The sequence below is a fragment of the Anabrus simplex genome, chromosome 7, assembly GCF_040414725.1.
Source record: "Anabrus simplex isolate iqAnaSimp1 chromosome 7, ASM4041472v1, whole genome shotgun sequence".
In the NCBI taxonomy this organism is placed as follows: domain Eukaryota; kingdom Metazoa; phylum Arthropoda; class Insecta; order Orthoptera; family Tettigoniidae; genus Anabrus; species Anabrus simplex.
The window spans coordinates 94,920,042-94,941,946 of record NC_090271.1 but is presented as its reverse complement, the minus strand read 5'-3'; the positions used below and the strand labels follow the sequence as shown (position 1 = coordinate 94,941,946).

At 39.9% G+C, this 21,905-nt stretch overlaps 1 protein-coding gene across 1 annotated transcript in view; it reads left to right on the top strand.

Moving 5' to 3' along the window:
- kl-3 (dynein heavy chain 8, axonemal kl-3) overlaps positions 1-21,905 on the top strand; it is a 232,356-nt gene that overhangs the window by 130,735 nt on the left and 79,716 nt on the right. The window contains exon 7 of the mRNA XM_067151919.2: positions 8,527-8,788. Coding sequence (XP_067008020.2) covers positions 8,527-8,788 — 262 coding nt within the window. The remainder of the gene's footprint in view (positions 1-8,526; positions 8,789-21,905) is intronic.

The following is a 21,905-nucleotide window of genomic DNA, read 5'->3' as shown; positions in this document are numbered from 1 at the left end:
GGTACTGCATAGGCTATATACATCATGACATGTTGTTGAAACAATACACATTTTAGTAGTTTATGCAGTGAATGCTTCTGCTGAATGAAATTTCAGTAAGTCAGGACTAATGAGCACAGATAAAATTAGTACAATTAGGCCTAATAATATAAACGATCCACTAGCAAAACATTTATTTTGTAAAGCTATTCCACTAATCTTTTGTAAGTTTACTTATTTATGCATAAGTGTCATATACTGTATATTTTGTCCTCAGCCCAAAGGCTGGTTTGATCCTTAACAGCTCTGCCATCAGCTGTCATAGATGGCCTAGGCATCACTGAAGAGGTGTACTAAGGAAATGAGGAATGAGGTTGTTTCCTGTTGCTTTCCTCATGTTTATATATTATAAAGCTTTGTGCATTAATTATTGTCAGAGTATAGATGGGACCAACAAGTGACCAACAACCTCCAGTACATCCCAATTTGTTGTATTATGCTATACTAAGATCACATCTTTCTTCTTCCTCTTCTTCTTTTATGACCACATAGGATCACTATAGTCAGTCCGTCGTTCAGGTCTCTTTGAAGGGATTGTTCGGGCTTTGCGGTCCTCCCAGTACTTCTTCAGATGCTCCGATCTTCGTGCCTTTTCCTCAGTTGAAAATGTGCATGTTGTTGGTTTGTTTTGTGTAAGGGTAAAGCAGAGGTTTGTATTCTTGAGTTTTGTATTCAATTTTATCTTATTTGTGGTGTCTTCTGTTGTAAGGCCTATTTCCTTCAGATCCTCTCTTACTTCTCTGATCCATTTACATCCTGTTGTGGTATTTTTTGAGACGAGATTGTGTTGTACTAATTGTTTGAGAAGTTTTTTTAATATGAAATATATTTACTCATCAGAAAATACCATATATGCATTGCCCAAGTATTCAAGAAGAATTAAATGTTTTCTCTATATTGATGCCATATAACCTGTTCTGCTACATTATTTGTGTCATTAACATGTAAGTTTGAAACTGAATATGTAATACACAAAGTATTAGCACCAAAGTCATATAAATATATAGTTCAGATTGTAGCATTTTATGCATCACCTGAGGCTATCTGAAGCCAGTGTACTAGATCGCTGCTCTATTCAAGCTCAGTGATTTGCGCTCTACACGGTGAGTTGAATTAGCTCGGATGATCTGACAAACCACCCACCCACTTGGCATGCTTTTACTGCCAAGGTACTGTATGTGAAATGGTCAACATCTTCCAGCACACAATAATAATTATAACAACAGACTAAGAAAGAGCAGCTTAGCACTGAAAATAGAAAGGAAAATATGCCACTTGCCAAAAAAAGGGAACTCTAAACACAGCATTGTGTGACAACCAAGACTCAATAGTTGCTGATGAAACACATATAAAGAACCACTGGGAAATGTACATTAAGGCTCTCCACAATGAAGAACTCAAGTACATACACACAACCGAAGGATAATTAACTAGTTGTACTTAACTCTTAAAACAATATCACAACTGAGTTTCATACACGTTTAGTCATAACTTTACTTGTGGCTAAAAGTGATTTAGAGTTGAGAAAGCTCCAGGCATTGAGAACCTCTGTATGGAACTCATGAAGTCAGCTGTTGATATAATCACAGTCTGTGTAACCTAAATGAGACAATCTACAAATATGAAATTGTTATTTGGCCATTTAAATTTTGGAACTATGTCATAATTCCTTTATCAAAGAAAACAAATGTGACTAACTGTAGTACGTACAGAAAAATCAGTTTGGCTCCTCATGCATCCAAAATCATCCTTCAAATCATGAAGAAAAGATGAAGGGGAGGCCTATGGCTACATCAAAGAAACACAATTTGGTTTCCATCAAGGAGTTGATGCCTGAGACACCACCGGCACTCAAAGAATTCTCAGAGAATGTACACTGACTGACAGAGCAAATGCAACACCAAGAAGGAGTGGTCAGAACTTTATGCCAATTGCAGGGTAGACTGACGTCACCGAGGTATGCTCATGATGTGAAATGCGCCGCTGTGCTGCGCACGTAGCGAACGATAAATGGGACACGGCGTTGGCGAATGGCCCACTTCGTACCGTGATTTCTCAGGCGACAGTCATTGTAGAACGTGTTGTCGTGTGCCACAGGACACGTGTATAGCTAAGAATGCCAGGCCGCCGTCAACGGAGGCATTTCCAGCAGAGAGATGACTTTACGAGGGGTATGGTGATCGGGCTGAGAAGGGCAGGTTGGTCGCTTCGTCAAATCGCAGCCGGTACCCATAGGGATGTGTCCACGGTGCAGCGCCTATGGCGAAGATGGTTGGCGCAGGGAAATGTGGCACGTGCGAGGAGTCCAGGCGCAGCCCAAGTGACGTCAGCACGCGAGGATCGGCGCATCCGCCGCCAAGCGGTGGCAGCCCCACACGCCACGTCAACCGCCATTCTTCAGCATGTGCAAGACACCCTGGCTGTTCCAATATCGACCAGAACAATTTCCCGTCGATTGGTTGAAGGAGGCCTGCACTCCCGGCTCCCGGCGTCCGCTCAGAAGACTACCATTGACTCCACAGCATAGACGTGCACGCCTGGCATGGTGCCGGGCTAGAGCGACTTGGATGAGGGAATGGCGGAACATCGTGTTCTCCGATGAATCACGCTTCTGTTCTGTCAGTGATAGTCACCGCAGACGAGTGTGGCGTCGGCGTGGAGAAAGGTCAAATCCGGCAGTAACTGTGGAGTGCCCTACCGCTAGACAATGCGGCATCATGGTTTGGGGCGCTATTGCGTATGATTCCACGTCACCTCTAGTGCGTATTCAAGGCACGTTAAATGCCCACCGCAACGTGCAGCATGTGCTGCGGCCGGTGGCACTCCCGTACCTTCAGGGGCTGCCCAATGCTCTGTTTCAGCAGGATAATGCCCACCCACACACTGCTCGCATCTCCCTACAGGCTCTACGAGGTGTACAGATGCTTCCGTGGCCAGCGTACTCTCCAGATCTCTCACCAATCGAACACGTGTGGGATCTCATTGGATGCCGTTTGCAAACTCTGCCCCAGCCTCGTACGGACGACCAACTGTGGCAAATGGTTGACAGAGAATGGAGAACCATCCCTCAGGACACCATCCGCACTCTTATTGACTCTGTACCTCGACGTGTTTCTGCGTGCATCGCCGCTCGCGGTGGTCCTACATCCTACTGAGTCGATGCCGTGCGCATTGTGTAACCTGCATATCGGTTTGAAATAAACATCAATTATTCGTCCGTGCCGTCTCTGTTTTTCCCCCAACTTTCATCCTTTTCGAACCACTCCTTCTTGGTGTTGCATTTGCTCTGTCAGTCAGTGTATGATGAGTGGGAGTCGAAATCTGTACATATTGTACCAGAAACCACGTATGGCCTGAAACATAATTTTATTTAATGGAAGTCAGCACAACGGGACGACCCTAGCATGCGAAGTAGTACAACGGAACGGCTGTGTCTGTTTTTATGCAATGATCTGAACCTAGGTACAGAATTAATAAAATATTGCTGAATCACTCAGGAACTCCATAGAGGCCTAGGATATTCCGCTGTGATCTGCGATGTCATGCTGTCAAATGCCTTTGTAATATTGATGACATTAAAACCTATCGGCCAGTTCAGTTCCATGAATTGTTCATTTATATGTCAGAGGATGAATACTTGCTCTGATCATGATTTTTTACAGCAAAAACCAGCCTGCTTTTCCCTTAGCTGTTGGCTCCTGCATCTTGTATTCATTTTACCAGAACCGTTCAAAGAACTTAGCCTGGCACCAAGAGAAGTGTGATGCCTCTCTAGTTAGTTTGCTCAGTTAAGCTCCCCTTCTTTGGTAGTTTAAAAATTGAACAACATTGCAAATCTTTTGAAACTTGTTTCACTTGGCAGCTTGTGTTACATAGTCCAGTCAGATGATGTGCCAAATTTTAACCTCCATGTTTTAACAGTTTGGCTGATAGTTCATCCAGATCAGTTGTTTTGTTACATTTGAGCACCCTGATTGCCTCACATACCTCCATTTCTGTAATCACATGTGTGCTAGCAGACCTTGCATGCACCTTTCATTAGAAAAATAAATTGTAGATGTTGGATGGAATTGTCTGGTTTAATGTTTATTTAAAATGTTTAGCACACTGGGCTTAGTAATCTTCTCATGAATGAAGCAGAAGTTCAACATGATAAATATCAGATATGTCAACTCTCCTTTATGCAGGCTAACACCATAACTTGAATCACCAAATAAGTAGGCTATTTTGACAGGTTAGTTCTGAAGAACCAAATTACAGACAGTGTTGTTATGAATGCTACATGCCAAATCTACCAAATGGTCAGCTTGATTTTCATACACACTCATGTACAGCATATTTCTCTACTTTGTATCATTTCATGTTTAAAGCAGAAACTTACAATAAAAATGAAATAACCCCCTGTGGGTGGTAAAGAATACAGCCGTGGTTTATCCTGCCTGTCATAAGAGGTGACTAAAAGGGGCACCCATAGCAAAACACAGACTTGTGGCACAGTATTCATGAAATGGACCCCGTGTGAGTTAAGTGGCCATGATCGCCTGTTGAGGGTTTGACCAATTCAAAAATGTAAATGTGTGTGCTGCTTGGGGAAGGACCTTCTACATGTGTCACTGTGCCCAAAATCCCAGATGATATCCCCATCTGCTGGGTTGCATACACAAAATACTACTCTCCAACTCTGAGTAAACTCAGAGTTCACTCTATCTGTTCACAAAAGTAAAGAGTTAACTCTGCAAGGTGTTCAGAAAATGCATTCGAGTTAACACAGAGTATACTCTTTTTACTCCGCGTAAATAGGTGGGTAGATTTAACTCGACATGCACACTAATGCATTCATTGGTGGCAGTAAAAAATATTAAAATGCGAGTATATTGACAGTTGCATCCACATCTTGGCACAGGCCAGAGTAAAGTGTAGCTTCCACCGAAGTCCCAGTCAACATCCATGGCTGTGACAATATGGAAGTTGCTGGGGTATGGGTAGTGCTGAGTAATGACATTAGGAGCATGACTAGTGCATCTGAGTGTTATGAAAGGTGTTGCTCACAGGGTCAGTCGTGCTGCAATAGTACTTTCTGACCCAGTGAGGAAAGCAATGGCAAACTCCCTCACTCCTCATCTTGCCTAGTACGCCTCACTTTGGTGCTACCATTGGTTTTTGGGGTTTCCTTATAACAGCATAACATTTGGTGGTGCTATTTGAGGATCCAACCAGCCTCTGGGCTGATGACCTAACAGACAGACATTGACATGAAAATGTTTTCAAATTATTTTCTAGTTGTTGACAAAGAAGGGCGTTATGTATTGAATAAAGGAGATATTTTTCTTTAAAACAGGAAAAATAGGTACCAATTTTAATAATCGGCAGAAATAACATGAATGAATTTTTATAAGAATGCCCATGTTATGTACGATCAGCTGATTTATTAACTTCAACTTTCTAAGATTTCCTTGGTAAATGTATAACAAGTAACTTTTTTATTTTAGATGACCTTCTGACTGAGACCATTTAATTATATGATCAGAAATACCATACAGTGCATTTATAACTCTCACGAAACGGATCTGTATGAATCAGGTGCTAAGAGCAAAATTACATCCAGAAGTTGCTTTCATGGGTCTTGCAATGGTCTTCCTTGTTCCCCGATTTTGGATTTAGAAAGTTTAGGGTCAATGACTCTGAGTAGATGTTCGAATGCTGATCTCGGCAATCGGAAATGCTGTTTAAATTCAGTTTCATCGTAGTCATTAACAACATAATCTACACAGCTAGTTGTCCTAAATGGCTTATCGTGCACAAGTGCAGAGCTGATGTATTGGTATTCATCATCAATGTAATCAGATTGTTTCTACGAGATAAAGAATAACGGATACTGTTTTAAGGCACAACTTGGTGAGGAAAATAGTAACAACTCATATAGCATGTTGCTATGAAGAAATTCACCTGGAAATTAGACATTAAATTCCTCGCAAATGAGGTCATGGTAAAACAAATAACCTTCCTTAATTGATTAGCCATATTCTATTACTCCGTATTCACTCCAAGCGTTCACGAAACACTGTTACTCAGAGTTAACCTTACTAGTTACTCCGCGATGCTCTACTCTACTCCAACTCTACTCGGAGTCCTCTTTTGTGAACGCAGCCCTGGATGGAAGCATCATGTACCCAGGCAGTAGTATCCACCTCAAAACACACATCCCTGCACAATCAAATGCCTGAGCAGGAGCTATCCTGTGTATGCTATGAGGTACATACCAATATGGTATTGTTAAATATAGACCATGGAAAATACCTTCCAAGCCAGGTGGATATTGCCTTGGCTGCGTGGCGACTACATAAGCTACCTGTGATCAGAGTTGGAGGCATTCAGGGAGGATAAGTTCTGACATGGCTTTGAAATGTCTCTAGCTTATCCAGGGTGGTCTACCACTTAAGTGTTTAACTTTTGATTCCTTACTGGGTGCAACCCCATGAGTACAAGCACAATGTGTAAAGATGGGTTCCAGCTTCTCTTGGTTCCTTGTCGCAGCCAGAACTGCAGGAATCCAGTTTCAGGTTTCAGGAAGGGTAAGTTTTCATAGAGATCAGACAGGCGTAAGCTGAAGGGGAGGTAGAGGGCATGGCGAACAGTGTGGTGCTCTGTGGAAAGGAGTGGATGGTAAAGGGTACATTTGGCATGGCCAACAGCTGCTCAGCCAGTAATGAAATGGTGTATGGCTTTTAGCGCCAGAAGTGTCCAAGGACAAGTTCGGCTCACCAGGTACAGGTCTTTTGATTTGACGCAAGTAGGCGACCTGCGCATCGTGATGAGGATGAAATGATGATGAAGATGACACATACACCCAGCCCCCGTGCCAGCAAAATGAACCAATTAAGGTTAAAATTCCCGACCCTGCCGGGAATCAAACCTGGGACCCCTGTGACCAAAGGCCAGCATGCTAACCATTTAGCCATGGAGCCGGACGCCCAGGCAGTGAGGCCATAGGTAATGGGGAGACGGACAAAGGACTTGTAGGTTAAGAGGAGTAGAGAGGAGTTACGAACCCACCGGGTGCTGGATAGCCATCAGACTAGCTGGGTACAAACGGTGGTAATGGTTTTAAAGTGAAGGAACCGGGAGCAGAAGGTCAGGGCTTTATTGAAGAGAATTCCCAGGTTTTTAAGGATGGGTTGGATTCGGACACAGCAGTCGCGGATGCAGATTTCAAGGTGGCAAGGATCATGGGTGCTGCTGAATCTCAGTGTTTGCAGCAGAATAGGAAGGCCTGGGTCTGGATTAGTTGAGTTTATGGTGCTACCAATCACACCATGAAATGAAGGGGTTTAGGTAGGATGGACAGTATGGTTAATAGAGTGAATGCTGTAGAGAGTAGCAATGATGGTGGTATCATCCACAAATTGGAACAGTTGCATGGGGTGTTAGGGGATATCTATCACAAAGGGGATAAAGAGGAGGGGGTGGAGGGAATTGAGAGCCTTGTGAGATGCAAAGTGTGAAAGGGAAGGAGGAGGAAAGCTGCTGGTCAATGAAGATCCTGGTTACGTGAATTGAAATTAATTTTTTTTAGTCCATATTATCAACCTTAACAAGTGTTATGGTTCTTTTCTTAATGAAATTCTGCCTTTATTTATAAGAGTAAGAGATTGTTGCCTTAACATATTCTACATTTACAATACCAATTAATTTAGAGAATAACATCAATCATGGTTTTTAAAAGATATCTTCAACAATCAAAATACAAAAAATGAAACTGAGGATATATTTAATTTTTTTTAAACACTAGATGTTACTTAAGTGTCTAATCCTGTCTGTGAATTCTAATCAGATACTGTCACTGTTAAAAGCATATGATCATAGTAACACACATTCATATGAGTTTATGGACTCTAGTCAAAATCACCATTATTAACAAACATACATGTTTCCATTAATACACATATACACACATAAGAATACACTTTTTTTGTGTGTTTCTAAATTTAAAATTATTATATTGACTATAGTTTTTACAGATCTTTGAAGATCTTATTTTATGTGAAATAACATATATAAATTATATGCTTGTTTTTCTTAAAATCTGGAAGTGTTGTTCTGCAGGTGTTGGAGTAGCAAGTTTAAAATATTTCAACACTTTACTGAAGGGCAGTAGTTCTTGGTTATTAAAGTTGATTGAATTGGACTATTCCTGAAGGGAATTTCCCTCAAAATGTCTACAAGCTGAAATGCCGAGCTTGGTTTCATTAAAGATGTTAAAATGGAAGAAGTTTCCTCGCTGGTCTTACATTAGCCTGGCCAGCCTGTGTGCAGCAAGGAAACTATTATTTAGATTTATATATATATATATATATATATAAACAACAACATTTCTGATTCTGATCTAGTTAGGTGATGTATATATATATCACCTTACTAGATCAGAACTTTTTTCTGCTAGGTTTGAGATATAATGGATATTTATACAATATTTGTCTATTTGTCCAGGTATGCGTGCTGGACTAAAACGAACATACCAGAGTATGAATCAAGATATGCTGGATTACAGTGATACGTTGCAGTACCTACCTATGTTATATGCTGTATCATTTCTACATTCGGTAGTACAAGAGCGACGCAAGTTTGGTCCACTAGGTTGGAATATTCCATACGAGTTCAATACCGCAGACTGGTATGCTTCAGTGTTGTTCATTCAGAAACATTTGGATGACATAGACATCAAACGTGGAGTTAGTTGGACTACTGTCAGGTACTTATTATTTTTGTTACAGCTGCTTGGTAAGGGGCAGTTTGGTTTTTTAACCTTGATGTTGAGTAATTAAATAAAATAATATTCATCAATCTGTCTGAGAATGGGAGGGAGAACCAGCATTAACTTCTTCAGTATTGAATGAAAATGGGAACAGGAAGAGAAATGTTGGAGCCATGTATGAAATATTTTTACATTTTTGCCCATTCTAGACTGTAAGGGAGGTAATTTAAGACTAGGAATATATTTTATTACAGATCTAATTGCAGCATTCTTTTCTGGAATGCAGGCCCCTATTATGCAGTTGCTGATGATGCACTCCACCATACAGGGTGTGTGCAGAATGAAATGGTTTGTGTTCAAATGTTGTAGAGTTTGACACCACTGCTACTCACCCCCGTTGGGGGAGCCAAAGAATACATCCACAGTATCCCCTGCCTGTCATAATCAAAGACTAAATACCAGAATAATTTAGGTTTGGATATAATACCGATATTACAAAATGCTTATGCCTATATACAGGGTGCGGCAGAAATACCTTACGAATTTCAGACGTAAATAACTCAGCAACGCAACAAGCCATTCACAATTTTGTTGCACATTTTAAAAGAGCTGGGTTTGCCATTTATGTCACATACAGTAGATTGGAGCGAACTAAAGGTCATATTGGCCACAGGTGTTATTGTTGTGGTGTGCGCGGTCATGGCCTTGGCCTTGGAGAACACGTGCATCGTCTCGTCCGGGCTAGTCAGTCAGCCAGCCAGTCGCTAGCATGGCATGGAGTGGTGAACACCGTGGTTTTGTGATTGAGACTTATTTAAAAAATGCCCACTCTGTTACCACAACACAGCATTTCTTTCGCAGACACTTTGGCTTAGATTAACATGATAAAGTTCCGAGCAGGAACAACATTCTGTCACCGGTGAAGAGTTTGAGAAAAAGTGGTTCGAGTGTGAAAACAAAGCCATCTGGTAGGCCTCGTAGCGTCTGAACATCAGAGACCGCCCTTGCAGTGAGACACACCATTACGCAATCTCCTCAACGTTCAGTGCGTAGGCATTCACGTGCTATGGGACTCTCGGATCACACCGTAATGAGGATTTTACATGCAGACATGAAGTTCCATCCGTACATGCTGAAGCGAGTCATGCAGAACTTCAGGGAGAGGCTTCAGAGGTGCATCGAATAGGACGGTCCGTATTTGGATGACATTATTTTCAAAATGTAGTGTATATGTGTATGTGACTCAAATGGCAAACACTACTCTTTCCAACTGTGCAATAAATATTTAAATGGCTTATTGCCCTGCTGAGTTATTTATGTTTGAAATTCGTCAGGTATTTCTGCCGCACCCTGTATAACCATAATAGTGTGGAAACCGTTCTTATTACAGGTAAAATACATCCACTGGTATACAGTCTACATTACAGGTAAAGACATGGGGCAAATATGATTGTAAAAAAATACTTTTTCAGCAATTGAATTCATACATTAGAATATACATTAAAAAGAGATCGATTCTAGAATAGAAGTTACTGAGCATAGGTTGCACTAGTGATCCTAGCCACACCAAGTCAAGTCAAAAACAAAACACTAAAAACAAATCCTGAATGTTAAATAAGGAAAATAAATGTTTAAATATAAGTTGAAGGGCCTAGTGTCTCTGTTTTCAATTGTTTGCATGTGCCTTCACAACCATATCAGAATGGCATGGCTGAATGTTGCGTGCATGTATTCTGTAGTGCTATGATAATCAGGCAACAATGCTTACTGTGGATTAGTCCTCATTAACAAGATATCTCCTATTATATCACTGCGTAAGTTGCAATGAGGAGGAAAAGTAACCTTGTGTCCTCATCCTGAGGTGGTGCAGCTCCTTTCAGGCAGGCACACCCCCAATGGAGATGAGCTGCATCTACCATTTCAACCACATACCAGCCCTCCTGCCATTCTTAAATTTCTGGCAGTACTGGGAATCAAACCCAGGCCCCCAAAGACAGCAGCTAATAACACTAACCGTTACACTACGGAGGTTGACAACGATGGGGAGAAAGTATGTACTTTAATGACAGGAATCTTTTGACACCTGTGTGGATGGAATACCATATAATCCCGAATACCACCTGCCACCGAATAAGACCTGCACCCTAAATTTAAGACAGCAAAATATGGAAAAAAGTAAAAGAATCAAAAAACTTACATACCTATTTAATTTTCTTCAAATATACCACAAATATAAATTCAAATAGCTTACAATTAATAAAATCTGCACAAAAATCATAAATAAAATCGGTCCAATACTCACATCATTCACAATTCACCATCGTCATCTGAAGTTTCACCATAGGAATTTTCATTGCTGGCATCTTTCCACAAATAATCGTCCTCACTACCGTCCACTGAATTTGAAATTCCACATTTCTTAAAGCTTTTGGACACTAGATCATTGGGAATGCACGCCCATGTGGTCTTGATCCAGCTGCATATTAGTCCCACTTCAGGCCTCTTCACTCATCTGGTTGGTGTTAATGCATGATCACCATCAGACATCCATTCGGTGTACAACTGTTTCATTGCAGTTTTGAAAGGCTGATTAATGCACACATCCAACGGCTGTAGAATAGAAGTGAGTCCTCTGAGAATTTTCCTTTCCTCATCATATCTTTTATGGTGTCAGTTGTATGTCCTCGGTAACTGTCCAACACAAGCATGTTTCGTTTTTGTAACAAAGCTCCCAGGCGACATTGCCAAACACGTTTCATGCAGCCTCAACTAATGCACTGTCCATCCAGCCAGACTCATGTGTTCTAACAATAACACCAGATGGCAAGTTTCCTTTCAGAAGCGTTTTCCTTTTCAGAACCACATATGGAGGGAGTTTGGTTCCACCCACTAATACGCAAAACATTACCATGCATCGTTGCTTTTTGTTACCACCTGTTCTGATGGTTACACTTTTAGAACCGTTCGTATCCACTGTATTTTCCAACGGCATTTCAAAATAGACAGGTGTCTGCCCAATTTGCGACAGCAAATATGAATTTTGCTTCCTCAAATGAATAATGTGACGCTGAAAGGCCGTTAATTTTTCTTCATACGCCCCAGGGAGACGTGAAATATACGTACGTCTCCAAATGCACAATCCCTTTCTCCGGTAAAAGTTTCAGATCCATTCGTGGCTTGCAGTAAAATCCTGTGTTTTGAGTTCTTTTGAGATCTCTAGTGCTTTCAATTGACACATTTCACTAGAAACACCATATCCTAACTCATGTTTTTCTATCACATTTATGGAGTCGTTTTCTGGAAACACTGCACTCCGCCCGCAGAACACTCTGCGATTGCCGTTACTTTTTAGAAGTTTTTCCTTCTTCTCCCGCCAATCACGAATACATGATTCATCAATATCGTACTTTCTGCCAACAGCACGATTTCCATATATTTCAGCTTCACTTACAACTTTAAGTTTCTCATGCACAGTAAATGACTGCAGACGCCATTTTGAATACATCGCTTACTATCGAGACTGCACTTTCATGGGACAGATACGGAACTCGAATGTGAGCGAGGTAGACTTCCATAACCAACAGTCTCGACTCTCGCAAAGTACAATATCCCGCGAGATCAGCTATTCGCGCACCCAGCATGCCAGTAACACTTGTGAAACAAATGACGATTGAGCATCTGCAGCAGCGGCTTTCATATTTACCGCATATTTACCCATATTCTTTGATTTACTGTAATTCTTTACCTTACATTTCACGTTTGCATGCCACTGTAACCATATTGAGAAAAAATCATTCTTGTTTTCTAGAACGCAACTAAAACACAATAAGACCTGAATGCCCGTTTATATGTGGTATATTGAGTACAGTAACCATATTCAAATCTTTTTCAATACTCATGCAAACGTAGTAAATATTTACAAGAATGAACGGCTTGAATACAACCCGCGCCCAAGATTTAGAACCAATATTTTGGGGAAAAAAGTGCAGGTGGTATTCGGGATTATACGTAGATAGGACTGTAGTGGCTACCTTATGCAACTGGAACATTGCGTGTTTGTTCTTCTGCCAAAATTCTAAGTTGTTTTTCTATGATTGCAGCTGAGTAAGTTCACTGAAATTTGTGTGGTCAGCCCTAAAGTTGGCCAAATGGTTTGGAAGAGTGATGTCTTGTTTTCTTTTCTTTTTGTAAAGCTTTCAACATTCTCGCAACTTCATCAGCATCAGAGTTGTATCATTGTTGTCAGTTGGATAAATGTCACTAGTAATGGTAGTGTATGATGATTCCATTTCCACAACATGTGTCCGTATCTTGGTCAAATGCTGCTTAGCCCCTTCAGCTTCCTGCTGAGAAAGTGCTACATTATATCTAAGGTTGCAGAACATTCCTGCTAAGGAGGTAATGTTATTGTCATGTTACAGTTTTTGTCCAGTCTTCATTGCATTCATAAGTCTTACAGATGGCAAAGTGATTATTTTAGATGTCTCCTATATACAGCGGAGCCATATTCAGCAGAAGTTACCAATACTTAACTGTTCCTATTGCAATTTTTGGTAGCTACATGAGCTGGCATTAACATGTTTATGATCAGTTCAATGTCATTCCAAGTCTCCCTTGATAGAAGTAAATCTTTATTACTGCCTGTGCAACACGGCTTCAGTGCTATCAAATGCTGAAGCATGTCCATCTAGTAGCACAGTGATATATGGGTTACCATAGTTTCATTGCTTGAAGTACACCTCTTCCTCACTGCCGAAGAATGCAATTTTTTCATTCTGTGTTTGAGCTATAGTTCGAATGGGTGTGGGATACTTCAGATCATTTACAGAAACTGCAGTGTATGAGCTGCGTATCTCACAGATCTAACTAAAGCCTCTTGCTCACAGTAAAATTTTTGGTAAAATTATTTGACAAAAGATTCCTAAAATCTTTTATAAAATGTGTTGTGTTGTGTTGTACATGGTAAAATATTGCTTCATATTTATTCCAGTGACCACTCTGCCATCTGTTGGTCAAAACACAGAATTATATTTGTTTGGCCTGACCTCTGTCTCTGCGGGAATAGGTCTCAAGTTCTGAAACTGATTGTTTTGCTTTTTGGCTGTCAGATGAGTAGGTTCTATTGTCAGTGAATGAATCACAAATGCCATCAGTACATAGTAAACAAATTGCAGCTTTAGTTGCAATAGTTGCATGTGCAGTTATTAAAAGTGTTTCGGTGTTTCCTGTGGACGCAGAGGTGAAAGAAGGTGCTGTGGTGAATGGGTCTAACTACAATGTCAAGAATTGAAATTACTGGTAAAACTTTAAATGTTATATTTCTTTTCCAAAACAAACATAACAACATATCAGGTACAAAATCAATCTTGAAACAAGAGTAGGAAGGTCCAAGATTAGTGGTTTTTACAAATTCTGGGCTTCAAGCTCCTAGTTTTACAATTTTACAAAGGAAGAGGTATTATTTAGTGAGGGGCAGAAATCCCCTAATTTAAAGAGCACTTGCTCCCAAAAGTACAACATTTAGCCTTCAGGAGGCATTCATTAATCTTACAAAAACTTTCAAAAAGAGCAAACAGGCTCTCAGTTTTCCACTCCTACTCAAGGCGAAATAGCATGAAACTCTAATACTCTCTGGCCTTACAAGGCACTATTTACACATAGAAATCTAATTACATAGAGGTATCTAGTACCTAACCTACAAGGCCTTAGTGAAAAAGAACAGGTTAAATAAACGGCCCAAGTACAAATTGAATGGAGTCGAAGACTGTGCTCCAAAAAGAAATTTAAAACCTATAGGGCACTGGGCCGATGAAACAGGGGCTATTCCCAAACTACTGAGGTAGCACGAATGGAAATAACTTTAATACATTGTAGAAACAAAAGGTTACAAAAATGTGGCACCTCAAACTAAGATGAAGGGGAGCTTGAGAGGGTACATCACTCTCTATCCCCGATTTACAGTTAAAGTTTTTACAATGTTTTTATATTAGCCAAAAGAAGATTTACATTTTAGAAAAGTTGATTACATAGTTAAAGTTTCAGACCTTTCCCTCAGGTTAAACTGCCAAGTTAGCAAGAAAGAAATATATTATGTGGCCATTACCTTGTTGAAGTACTGCTGCCTGATGAAAGAGGCCGCCTGCCTCCTGCTTTGACACACACACTAGGTCAGATGACGATCAATTGGCCAAGAGACGTGAAAATCCGCAGTTTATAAACCCTCGGGGAAGGTTAGAGACCATTCCAGATAAAACTAGCCACACCCTCTCACGTTTTTTGGGTACTATCAAAGTTACACTCAAAATCGAAGAAGAAGAAGAAGAAGAAGAAGAAGAAGAAGACTGTGATTGGTAGAAAATTAATTACAGAAATTTGGGATTGGCTAGATTCAAAATTGGCGGAAAGGAAAGATAAATATTGCCAACCCAAAAATAAATGAACATCAATCAGTAAAAAAAAAAAAAACCTTATGAATACAAAACTTCTTTAAATCAAAAGTTCTTTCACTTCGCACCAGGGTGCATGATCATAGTTTTTTGGCAGTATCATCTATGAGAGAATATCCTAACTTCTTGATGGATAGCAAACAAAACAAGTAGAGATGTACACTGTTCAGGAAACTTCACAATAACAAAATTACATCAGATTTCTGTGGTGACATCTTCTGAGTAAAGTTTTAAGTAGGTATAGTTTCAATTTCAATGTTTCACCAGTAGAGGAGTTATTTTAGGTGCTAGATTTAAATGCGCAGCTTTGGGGTGTACCTCCCGGTACAGACCTCTCCCCCAAAATGTCCTTCCTTGGGGTGACACAGAAGAAGAATTTTGATAAAATTATTTCCAGTTGAAGAAAATTTCTAAGGTTTTTTTTTTTTTTCTAAGTTGATAGGTAGAAGGTAGTTTAACTGCAGCTTTAGAGTGTCTTTGTTGTCATAGAATATTAAATATATGTGAATATTTTTGACGGCAAGGCCAATTGCCGCTGCCGATATCCAGTTGATGTTGCCCGGACCCCTCAAGTACACTCAGATACGCCTCTCCTGCTACTATGAGAGGGGTAGTCGTGGTGATGGTCGCCGCAGATTAGAAGTATATGGGCAGTCCCCAGTTGTGTTGGCGGTAGGGGCACTGCACTTCAGCCTTTGCCGGGAGATGGCGCGCCGTTCCCGAAGAGTCTTCACGGGAGTGGAGTGGGCCCGTACCCCACTTCTGTTGCAGTATAGCGGCTGCTCGACTAAGTGGTATGTTCCGAGCTGTCAGCGGAGAGATGGCGTGGAATGACATTAGTAGATAGATAGATAGATAGATAATGCCTTTATTGGTGGCGAAGTTAGGGCTCGAGGCCCTCTCTTACACTTAACCACTAGACAAATAAGTTTGAGCGGCATTTATAAAAGTAGGAAAGATCACAATATGAAGATAAAGTTGGAATTCAAGATGACAAACTGGGGCAAATATTAATTTATAGGAAGGGGAGTTAGGGATTGGAATAACTTACCAAGGGAGATGTTCAATAAATTTCCAATTTCTTTGAAATCATTTAGGAAAAGGCTGGGAAAACAACAGATAGGGAATCTGCCACCTGGGCGACTGCCCTAAATGCAGAGATTGATTGATTGATTGATTGATTGATTGATTGATTGATTGATTGATTGATTGATTGATCAATCTCTGTATTAACACATCGATCGATCGATCGATCGATCGATCTCTGTATAAACACACATGTTTCCTATACTCTTCAATTGAAATTCCAACTGCTTCTTTCATCCAGCCAAACATGTTTGTTTACAACTTGAGCTTCACAGACCCGCCACTTCATTGCAGTCACCATATATGCTGCTCTGATTGGCTGTTGTATGAAATAATTTAATGAAAAATAGCACTTGCTTTATTAGACAAAACATTTTATCAAATCATGTGTTTGGTAAAATTTGACCATGAGCAACAGTCACTCCGTATTGTACAAAGAATTGTTCATTAAATTTCATGAAAAATTTGACCGTGAGCAATGGGCTTTAGTGTCTTGGACATTCTGATTATGAAATTCCCTTTGATGTTCCTTCCTGATTTTTATCTTACAATGTTCACTTTGAAATAATAGTTCTAATATTCACGTTTATCCCACGTAACATATAAGGCATCATTCTGGCCATCTTTTTCACTCTCATGGTCATTTAATTCTTCTTGCCCCAGCAACTTTGCAAGTTTAATTATGTGTGATCAATTGTCCATGCCTACTGAATATATCTGTTGCACCGAAATACCATACATCTCACAAACACTGAGGATAATATTCTTCAGCATTTCGGCATTATGACTACCAAAGTGTTCTCTAGCTGCAAGTATACATAACATGATGGTCAGACTGTCACTGGGAAATTGAACATTGATACCCAAGAAAGAACAATCTGTACAAGTCTCAGTTTCCACTTTCAGAGATACCATTTTTCTGCTTACCTCCTGCCCTTCTACCTTCCTCAACATCTGCCTTAACTTAATTCCTGTATAACACACTACCCTCATACCCTTTCCTTGACTCACTTTTATCACACGTCTAACAATGGAGTCCCCCATGACCAGAGGCTCAACCCCACCCACTTCATTTTATCTCTTCCCCTCCTGGTCTTCCCTGCCTTTCCTGATGGCTGCAGAACCTACTTCCTCCTGCCTTTTCTCCTTCCCATGACTCTGTTTCACCCCCCTTTTCCTATCTTCTACATTTCCTTTTGCTATCTTTTCCTTTCCTGCTTCCTATTCCCTCCTCTCCAACAGTTCCCAGTTCCTTGCCTTCGCTCTGCCTTTCCCTTTGTTCTCAATTTCCTTCTCCCTAAAACATTAGCCCACCTGTCTTTTACAACTTCCCCCTTTTCCTCCCTCTTGCATACCTACTGTATCCTGTACATTGTTTGAGGGAGATCTACCTTCATTCCTGTCCTCCATAAGAATCCTAATTATCTCCTTCAAACTCTCCAACTCTTCCCTTGTACTTCTAAATTCCCATTCACATCCACCTTTCCCACAATTGCATTCCTTAGCCATTCTTTAATTTTCTTCATTGAAGTATGCTACATCAACAAAAATAAAATAACAGATCTTGTGAATTAAAAAAAAACAAAGGAAAGAAATACACTCTAAGCTACTACACAAACATTATATGACAAAGTAAGCAATATACTAATTAATGAAATAATTACACTACGTTACTATTTAGGCCTATCATATTATTATGTTTTATCCTACTGTGCACTAACAGAAATGAAAACTGCCATTAATTACTGAATGTAGAAAGGATCACTCAAGAATTACACAACAGGTAAGCAAGCAAATACTATGTAATAAAATAACTACCTACAGTTCTAAACTGTACTTAAAAGTATCTTATTTGTTAACAGAAATAATAAAATTGTAGTTAAAACTAAATACTTAGATTATTACAACTTGTAGATTATTATTACTACTTTTCCTACTATGCATGATGGAAATTAAAATTGCCCTTTTAATGATGAAAAGAAAAGAGAGAAAAGGATTGTTTCTAAAATAATATAAGAGCCTCTGTGGCTCAGACAGCAGCATCCCAGCCTCTCAACACTGGGTACCATGATTCAAATCCTGGTCTCTCCATATGAGATTTTTACTGGACAAAGTGGAGGCAGGACAGGTTTTTCTCTGGGTACTCCAGTTTTCCCTGTCATCTTTCATTCCAGCAACACTCTCCAATATCATTTCATCCAACAGTCATTAATCATTGCCCCAGAGGAGTGCGACAGGCTTCCACAGCCAGCACAATTCCTATCCTCGCCACTAGATGGGTGCTTCATTCATTCCATTCCAGACCCGGTCAATTGACTGGAAACAGGCCGTGTATTTTCATTTTTCTAAAATAATTTCTCAATACTTTCTCTCAAAACTATGCTGCAGACTTGAAATGCAAATATCAAGATATAGGAATATGATTATTATCTTTTACTCTACTGTATGCCAACAGTGGTATACTTGAGTATGAGGAGCAGCAATAATCAACAACATTATAAAGACCATTAACTATTTTGTCAGTGAAATACTGTACATTCTCTTGAATTTCTTTTAACAAAATTGACAAGGTTATCATATTATTTATATCAAGAAATTATTTCCTTCATTACAGGTGCTACACATCTTAAAGCACTAGGTACTGTATATGAAATCCTGTGTTTAGTACCTAGGACTCTATGAATATAAAAATTGTAGAAGGTACAACCCCATAAAATAAACAGTCTTTATAAGAATTGATCGCGATTGACCTGTCTAAAGCATTTGATAGGGTGGATCATGGGAGACTACTGGCAAAAATGAGTGCAATTGGACTAGACAAAAGAGTGACTGAATGGGTTGCTATATTTCTAGAAAATAGATCTCAGAGAATTAGAGTAGGTGAAGCTTTATCTGACCCTGTAATAATTAAGAGGGGAATTCCTCAAGGCAGTATTATCAGACCTTTATGTTTTCTTATATATATAAATGATATAAGTAAAGGAGTGGAATCAGTGGTAAGGCTTTTTGTGGATGATGTTATTCTGTATAGAGTAATAAATAAGTTACAAGATTGTGAGCAACTGCAACGTGACCTCGAAAATGTTGTGAGATGGACAGCAGGCAATGGTATGTTGATAAACGAGGTTAAAAGTCAGGTTGTGAGTTTCAAAAATAGGAAAAGACCTCTCAGTTTTAATTACTGCATTGATGGGGTGAAAGTTCCTTTTGGGGATCATTGTAGGTATCTAGGTGTTAATATAAGGAAAGATCTTCATTGGGGTAATCACATAAATGGGATTGTAAATAAAGGGTACAGATCTCTGCACGTGGTTATGAGGGTGTTTAGGGGTTGTAGTAAGGATGTAAAGGAGAGGGCATATAAGTCTCTAGTAAGACCCCAACTAGAGTATGGTTCCAGTGTATGGGACCCTCACCAGGATTACCTGATTCAAGAACTGGAAAAAATCCAAAGAAAAGCAGCTTGATTTGTTCTGGGTGATTTCCGACAAAAGAGTAGCGTTACAAAAATGTTACAAAGTTTGGGATGGGAAGAATTGAGAGAAAGAAGGAGAGCAGCACGACTAAGTGGTATGTCATAATCTATCTATTTTAAGTGGTATGTTCCGAGCTGTCAGCGGAGAGATGGCATGGAATGACGTTAGTAGACGAATAAGTTTGAGTGGCATTTATAAAAGTAGGAAAGATCACAATATGAAGATAAAGTTTGAATTCAAGAGGACAAACTGGGGCAAATATTCATTTATAGGAAGGGGAGTTAGGGATTGGAATAACTTACCAAGGGAGATGTTCAATAAATTTCCAATTTCTTTGAAATCATTTAGGAAAAGGCTAGGAAAATAAGAGATAGGGAATCTGCAACCTGGGCGACTGCCCTAAATGCAGATCAGTATTGATTGATTGATTGATTCATTCTACCAACAATACTACAGTTATTTAAACAAAACCAAAAAAGGGAATATTACGAGGCACTTTTTTTAGGTAAGGGCCATTTGAAAACAACTACACAATGAAAAACAATTTTCAAACACCACATTTATTTACAGATTCTAGATACCTACTTTTACTCTATTTTTCAACCTAGCCGCCAAGTTTATTTAGACACTTATCATACCTTACAACTAAGTTTTGAATACCCTCTTCATAGAAACTTGCTGCCTGCTCCAATAACCAAGAGTTTGTGCTGTTTTCATGATCCTGTGCTGGGACAGAGTCTGTTTGGACTTCACCCTACAGGCAAATGTGTGTGTCTCCACTCCATACTCTGTTGCTTTGATTCAGGTGTGATATACGAAACCCATGTTTCGTCTCCCGTTATGACCTGAATCAACATGTCCTCACCTCCTTTGGTATAACGAGTCAAAAATGTCACTGAACACTCTAATCTTTTGTTTTTGTGGTCCTCCGTTAGGAGTTTAGTCTCCTAAAATTTAGGTTTTCAGAAACAATTTTGTAAAGCACTGACCTAGACATGTCAGAAGAGCTGTTATTGTGAAGCGTCTGACCTCATGAATTTTCGCTTCAACTGAAGCCACGAAATCGTCTGTGATCAGAGATGGGCGACTGGAGCAGGCCTCATCATGAACATTGTCTTGGCCATCTTTGAAGCCTCGTACCCACTTACGCACTTTCCCTTCATTCATAGCATTAGCGCTGTACACTTCACAAATCTGTCAGTGAATGTCTGCAGCAGACAGGTTCCTTGCCAACAAAAACCGTATCACTGACTGAACCTCACATGGGGCGGGCTAGTTGATAATCATGAACATTTGAGCAAGCACAGAACTGAACCGTACAGGTTAGCAACAGAGCTGCAACTGAGCACCGTTGTTCTCGAGGCATGCCGGCACACGAAGCATGCGCTCATTACAGCGCATGCGCAAACTACTAGTGTCTACAACAAAACGGTCCTTACTTAAAAAACACGCCTGGTATATCCCCCAACCCAAAGTCGAAGCAAAGTCAAACCTAACCTATATAACCTCCAGCACATAATCTGCCAACACCAACAGAACTAGTCAATGTAAATTTAAAATATATATTAATAATTTTGATTAAGAGCCTCCGTGGCTGAGGTGGCAGTGCGCCGGCCTCTCACCACTGGGTTCCGTGGTTCAAATCCAGTCACTCCATGTGAGATTTGTGCTGGACAAAGCAGAGACGGGACAGGTTTTTCTCTGGGTACTCCAGTTTTCCCTGTCATCTTTCATTCCAGCAACACTCTCCAGTATCATTTCATTTCATCTGTCAGTCATTATTCATTGCCCCAGAGGAGTATAACAGGCTTCGGCAGCTGACACGATTCCTATCCTCGCTGCTATATTATTATTATTATTATTATTATTATTATTATTAAAGCGTCTTTATTGTGGCGAAGTTAGGGCTCCCGGCCCTTTCTTACACTTAACCACTTCATGTATATACAATGTATATTTTACATAAAATTTAAACATATGAAATCTTTACAACCTAAAGTATAACTAAAGCAACTAAAGTATCACTAACTAAACTAAGGTGAGTAAAGTATAACTAAATTATATACAGGAACACATTGCAATAAACAACCATATTCACTCTCATTC